Source organism: Mesitornis unicolor, unplaced genomic scaffold (assembly GCF_000695765.1).
Source record: "Mesitornis unicolor isolate BGI_N332 unplaced genomic scaffold, ASM69576v1 scaffold5677, whole genome shotgun sequence".
NCBI lineage: Eukaryota > Metazoa > Chordata > Aves > Mesitornithiformes > Mesitornithidae > Mesitornis > Mesitornis unicolor.
In genome coordinates, this window is record NW_010196981.1 from 10,046 (window position 1) to 17,100 (window position 7,055).

Below are 7,055 nucleotides of genomic sequence, written 5' to 3' on the forward strand. Positions count from 1 at the left end.
GCTCGGGGCCTCGCAGAGCCAGCATCACCCGTTGGGTCCAGACAAGGTGTCACAACTGACACTGCAGCGCGGGGAGCTCCCAGTGCTAGACAAGCGGATTTCGGTGACAAATGGCCCTGTTTAATTGCTGCTATCCACTGTAAGTACTTGCAGTACTCACAGGCAATGAGCTTTCTCATAACACCGTGTGCCAAGGCCCAAAATCTCACCGAATCAGCGCGCCATACACAGCACACACCAAGAGTTTGGAGCAAGAGGATCGCTGCCCTGACCTTTTGTATCAGCAGCTCAGAAATTGTTTATTAAAGAACAGGGAAAGCACTCAGCAACACCACAGCTACACTCTGAATGCCGTATATAACAGTGTAAGTAACCTAGAAACTTCTTTATTAAACTCAAATGTTCAGTAAGGTAATAATTATAAACTCTCTAAAGCCTCCCTCCTCTTGGGAAGCAGCGAGCTGCCTGCTTTTCATTGCAGCGGCGAAGTGTTGCATAAAACCGCTGTAGGTTATGGTAAAAACGCTTTCAGAGATCTGAATTCAAATGTAGCATCACCACGAAAACAAAAATAGTACAGCGCGATTCCAGAACCGGTCGCTGATAAATGGAGATTTCTCTGGTTTTGAGAGCAGGTTTTGATGTGCCCCGTTTGGTGGTGGCCACAGGGAAGGAGTCGAGGTGGGATTTGTGTTTGCCAGTGGTTGCCGCAGGAAAATCTGCTGCTTTAGTAAATAATAGATGCTCGAACCATCTTTATTTTTTTAAAAATTGCCTGTCATGACTTGGCTTTGTAAAAATAAAGTCATCTGGAGCCAGCAAATGGGAATTCGTTGGCACCGAAGCAAGCATTTGGGTATGTGCCACCACCAAGCGCTCCAAAGGTGTCCCCCTCCTTGACTCCAAGCATGGCCAGCGCAGCTGGGGACAGGGTCTGTGGCTTCAACAGCCACCGAGATGGATGAGACTGCAGAGGAAGGGCTGCTGCAGGCCCTGCAAGCTGATCAAGAGTTAATTGAATGAGGAGGATGAGGTGTACCTGAGTAAACACCAGCATCTGGAACCCATTCAGGAACTCCCAGCGCTGGGGCAGACGGCTCAGTGCAGACAAGACGGAACAGCAAATAAGATAAGCATTTAGGAATGTAGTAAATAAGTCAGGAGATGATAAATTAGGAAACGGAGAGGTGCTCGACACGGGAGCTGTTCAGCTGCCAAAGATGTGGGCCTGTTGTACTGCTCTCTGTAGAGGTGTGTGACTGGGAAACGTGGGAGTTGTCTGGAAAAATCTCCTGCTAACAGGTGAGTGGAGAGGGTTTCTCTTCCCAGTTCTGAGGATCCTGTCACACCGATGGGTACCTCCGCTGCGGCTGTGTCTGAAGGACAGGCACAATGCACGGGGATGCCTGGTCTGATCTCCAAGCGCAGAAGGAGCTGATGGGCTTTTCTCTGCTCAGGGATGCGGCTCGAAAAGCAAAACGGCTGAGACCTGGGCCCAGCTCTGGCTCAGTGACTGCCAGACACCCTGGGGCGATGGGTGCTGATGGATGTTTACCATGAGCACCCACAAAACCCACAGCCTGGTGAGAAAAACAACTTCATTGCTTAATTAAATCCGTCCTTTAAAATCCCTCTAAACGCCCTGGGTCACCAACAGAAACAAGACCATTGAGGAGCAGGAAGGGAGTAGCACCGTCTTGCTTTCACAACGTAGGATATTTTTCTAGGCGTACCTAGAACAGCAAACTCCTGCGCAGACACAGCCCCTGCCCACGGATTAACTCAGATACCACAGGTCTTCCTCACATGGTGTAAAGCTTTGAAGAAAGCCGTAAGCGTCTTGTTTTATGTGACTATGATACCAATCCCCAAGGCAGTTTAACTACAGAGTCAGAAGAAACATCAGCTCAAGGTCCTTTTATTTCTGTGAACAAAGCAGCGCTGCTGTCAAAAGAAACCTGACCGGACTTCCGAGGAACACCCCAGGAGCAGACTGGGATCTTTTAATCTCTCCTCTAAATAAAGACACCAGGGAGCTGAAGACTCACCCAAGAAGCAGCCATGGCATGAAGGTCACCTTCTCCTTCTGGAAAGATTTAGTGCTGTCCAGCAGCGAGGAGCAGAGACTGAATTAAATATAACTGAGTACAACCAAAGGCAACAAGCAAAAGAAAAGCTACAGCTACACCTAGAAATGGATGTTTGTACACCAGGATCACTGAAAAACTACTTCACCAAAGGGACTGGGATAGCAGAGCCTCCTGAGGTAGGAGATGACTGGGCATGGAAACACTGACCAGGAAACATCCCCTGGCAAAAGCAGCGTTACAGAGAGGAGGCAAAAATCCCAGGAAACGGTGCAAAACGCTATCAGAAAACACAGGCGCTAAATCTTAGCAACCAGGACACGTGAAAAGGAAGAGGAGGAAACAATGAACTGCGTAGGAAGGAACAAAAGTCAAGGAAGTCCTGCAGTTACCCGCCTGGGAAAGGGAAGACCTAAAACACAGCGCTCAGAGAAAAACACTCGGGTACACGGAAAGAGGACGGCGCAGTCGTAAAACTGGGCTCTATCTTATCGCACGGAAATTAAAGTGAGTTTTCACTGCCTTAGCACCGGCGCGTGGAAGTCCAGGAAGATGGGCAAGGCTCCCTTGTGGGGGGAATAATCAGAGAAAAAAGGGAAAACATCAAAGTGAAACACTTCTCCAGGCAAAGGAGGAAAAAGACGCTTTTCTGTCAGCATAAATGTCAGCTTTAGAAAAGCCCAATGAGCCTATGACAACAGAGACATGGAATAAATTAAGGGCATTTGACTAGAAAGTCAAATAAACTCCCCAACAACCATCACGAGCTGTAGGAGAGACAGAAATGAGTGTTTACCCTCCTGCAGGGGCACATCAAACACCAAAGAGCTGCCCAAGCGACAAGGAAGGTGATTTTCTATACAAAATCAAGGTGTTTCTGTCCACCACCCCCCTTTTTCCTGATCTGGTGCATTATCCCTTCACCATTAATTAGCCTGGTTTATTTTTGCTTTATTTTATAGTGAAACGTTCCAGCAGCTCACAGAAGGAGCCAGTTTAATGCAGGAGATGGCACATACATTGCTTCCAGTTGGTCCCACAGGCTCTTTTATCAGCTCTGGAAGAAGATCCCCCTGTCTCTGTTACTGACACTGCAGCACCCACGCCTCACCCACCCCGGCAGAGCCGATCCTGCTCACCAGCAGGTAAGGACTGCCCACAAAACCAAACCCACAACAGGATCAGGGGAGGAAGGAGCCGGCAGCGGCGTGGAGGGGCTCACACACACCCCGGAGCGCTGCGGTTTCTCTGCAGGAGCCTGGGAGGAGGAGAGCGGCGTCTCTGCAGCACCGCCACCCTCCGGCGCCGCGGAAAAGCCGCTTTTCCTGCAGAGGAGCGTGTCCCAGCCCGGAATCACTCCGGATTCAGCCGCTTTCGGTCCCACTGAGAAAGACAGAGCCGAGAGGAAACCTGGACGGGAAACTGCCCGTCCGTGATGTGACAAATCCTGCAGGTCAGCACTGATTTTGGGGCACCAGTGTTGTCACCGCAGTCCCCCGATGCCACCGGCTGATCGAGCAGGAGAGAAATAATTCATCATCTTTCTTTTCCATAAAATTTTCAGGGTTTAGGGGCACATCCTGGAAGATGTTATCCCAGGTCCTCAAAAAGGCACATGTGGAGCTCAGGATACAAGAACTCCAATGAACCGTGAAAAATGAGTGACTTCCCCCAAGGCAGTTGTGACAATATTTAACTGAGGGAAATTCCCTTTCCGAATTCTTTCTGTGCTGCTTCACCCAGGTGACTGCGTGATCACGGTATAAAACATCGAGCGATGCACACAGGAAAATCCCAGGTTCACCCGTCAGAAAAAACCCTTTAAAAAGGCCGCTGAGATATTGAATCTCATTTATCTGAAGCCCCCTCGCAGAGCAAACCAAGGCAGTAAGAGCAGAGCCGCACACACATCATCCAGAACGCTTCATCAGAAAGGGTCAAACGCCGGTTTCCTAATTTGCGGTCTTTTAATGGCAATTTTCGCAATAATTTACAAATTTGTTGTTATGCACGTTATCTATATCCATTTAGTCATGAAAAATGTCAGTTAATTCAGCTCTCCTGTGAGAAGCAGTTGTAAAAAGGCCCTGGCTCAGGTCTGGTCTCTACTCCCGCAGTCTGATGTTAATAACACAGGCAGCCAAGCGGGTTTCTCACGCTGAACCTGCCCAGCCCGCGCATCCCAATCCTTCCAGTTTGTTCTCTGCTCGCACCAAGGTGAGGACCTGGAAGCTCCGGGGCGCTGAGGGGGTGGATTTATGGCGCAGCAGTCGCAGCGTGACGGGGGCAGGAAGCAGACAGCGCGCTCCAGCCCTGGCAGCGATGCAGCCGCTGCGGCGCAGTGAGCCGATACTGCAGGGCTCAGCGCAGCACCGAGGTCTGCTCATGCTGCGAGTGCAATGCTAGGCAGCAACTCGTCCCCTACACCAGCGTTACCAGTCCCTCATCTCTAGGTGTAACAAATTCACCCGCAGGATTCTGTTCAAAGGGAGGGAGATACGGAGACCTGAGCCCAAAACACAAACAGCAGCACAGACCGAAGCTGGAGGATTCCAGGCGTTCAGCTACGCTACCCCTCAGCAGAGAGGAAATAAATCACAGGGTATTACAGCGTGGAGTTTTTCCACCTGAGCTGTTTCCATCACCTCAGGAATTCACCCCTGGAACTTGCTTTCCAGTGAGACCAACTGTTTGTCTTTTACTTTCAAGACACTTCAAGCCAATGCGGCTTTGTGCCTTCTTGGCAAGAATAAGTCAGCAGCAGAGTTTCCCAGAGAAATGCAACACAGCAAATTAAAACTGCAATCAATCTGGACTACCAGAGGAAGCGGGGGCAGAGCAGGTGGGTACCGCAATGAACACCCCCAGTTCTGCTGAGGGAAGGAAAGTCAGGACTCTGTCTGGAAAAGCCCAGGAAGTGTTAAACCTTGCACCTGCACACACACCACGGAGTTCTCCCTGCACTGAGCAGCAGCGGTTTCACAAAGACTTCCCCCCTCAATGCATTTACAGCAGTGGAACCATTATCCCAACAGTTGGATCACCCATTCTTGTATAGTTTATATTCAGTGTACGAAAATAAAGGGAGGACGTTGCAGCAGCCCCCAGAGGAGAGGGAAGAGTGAAAAGGTTGTGATAAGCAGTCAGTTGGCATGGACAGAAACTGGGAGCTCCCTTCCCCCTCACCTTCCTCCCCTCTACAGCCTGCGGTAACACAACCCACACAGGTAACCGAGCTCTCGTGGGAGAATGTGTGGCACAATAGGCTGCAGCTCCTTTCAAAACGGATTCGTTTCGGTTTATTTATTTTAAAGTCCACTGATCAGCACAAAAAAAAAAAAAGAAAGAAAAGAAAAACCCATGGGAAATGCAACTAAAGAGAAACAAAAAAAAAAAGTCCAACCGAGACCTAAGAACCCCGAGCTACAGAGATGTGAGCCTGTGCCGCACAGGACGGGACGACACATGCGCGCTGCGGGCAGGCGTGTGGCCGCAGGTGGGTTCCTCTATGTTAACCGCTGGACGATGACGGCGTTGAGCAGGTTGGCTTCCTTCAGGGTTTGGTTCTCATCAGTCAGCTCTTTATTTGGGAAGGTGGTCATGAGGACGAAGCTGGTGGCAGCCATCACTGGCCGGGCGTCCACGATGAAGAGCCGGATGTCGCGGATCCTGTGCAAAGGGATCAAACACACAGGGGTGGTGCTGTGACTGAACCACCTGGGAAAGCGCGTGGCAGCAGCCGAAATTCACCCTTCGCAGAGCACGCAACCCTGCAGTCGCTGCTTTTCAGCCAACAGGAGAGGTCACAGCCAGACAATTTGGATTTAACCTGCTCCTCCATAGGCTCCCATTCAGTGAAGTAACACCAGCTGCTTTACGGGTTAAAGGCTTTCAGCTAAATGTTCTTTCATACCGCCCAACTGGAACACTGGCGTAGTCAAGCGGCTATTTGAAACTGAACCCTTCAAGATGAACAGACCCACAAATTCCTTGGCAGTAGCTGCTGTAAGTGAGCTCATCATATGCAGCATAACCTAAATGATCTCAGCCCCCAAGAGCAGCCACAACACCAACACAGGATCTGTTTCCTCCTCCTGATCGTAAGTTTGTTGGGTTTTTCTGCATCGTGCTTGATTCTCTTACAGAAATTGGAGGAATGAGTACAAAGAAATGGCCACGCTCTCTGAGATCAGGTAGGTGAGGACTTCAGGAGGAAGTCTAATGAAGCAGCAGGGTATATAAGGCAGCTTTACTTGTCCAAGGTAACTAAACTAAAGAGCACCCCTCGGTGCTCCGTTCAGCCCAGGGAATGGCCCAGCAGAGAAGTCTGATCTAAGAATCAACCGAACCAAGTTCCTAATTACCTGACAGCTTCTAAAGCCCTTAGAAGAGATTCAGGTTTTTTATAGCTGCCATCAAGGAAAGTTCTGCAGGTAACAGTGATGCTCCCAGGCGCAGTAACATCGGCTATAACCCATCACTATTTGCAAAGCAAATGCCATCCTTCCAACAGTTAACGACTGCCTTAAAACCCCACAATAGTTTTATTCCTCTTCACCTATACAGGAGGATCCCCAGAGCCAGGATTTTAACATCTGCTCCATCTGGGCACAGCTTGCAGTGCCATTCAGGCCTTCCCAGTTATCAACCAGTGCTTCCCGTTGCGTTTGTACCTGTGATTATGGTTGAACTTCTGGACCAGGCGCCCGCCGTCCGCAAGCCGGATCTGGATGTTGGTGACGGGCTCCGACTCATTGATGGCGATGGCAGAACTGGCTTTGGCTTCGTTCTCTGCCTGCTGGGCTGGCGAGCTGGTGCCCATCACCTGGGGCGCAGTGCTGGGCAGGGAGACACAAGGAAAGCGGTTAAAAACCAAAGGACTCGCCCGACTGGGGTGCCAGGAGCCAGGCAGTGAACTGCCAGGAGACACCAATGCAATTTGGAAATGAGAATTCAGGAGTCAGCAGG

At 50.2% G+C, this 7,055-nt stretch overlaps 1 protein-coding gene across 1 annotated transcript in view; it reads right to left on the reverse strand.

The window, feature by feature from the left end:
* Positions 1-5,360: 5,360 nt before the first annotated feature.
* Positions 5,361-7,055, reverse strand: part of NSFL1C (NSFL1 (p97) cofactor (p47)) — a gene marked incomplete at its 5' end in the record, with an annotated part of 6,203 nt that continues 4,508 nt past the window's right edge. Inside the window, 2 exons of the mRNA XM_010188652.1 lie at positions 5,361-5,756; positions 6,761-6,925. Of these exons, the coding sequence (XP_010186954.1) occupies positions 5,594-5,756; positions 6,761-6,925 (328 nt within the window). The remainder of the gene's footprint in view (positions 5,757-6,760; positions 6,926-7,055) is intronic.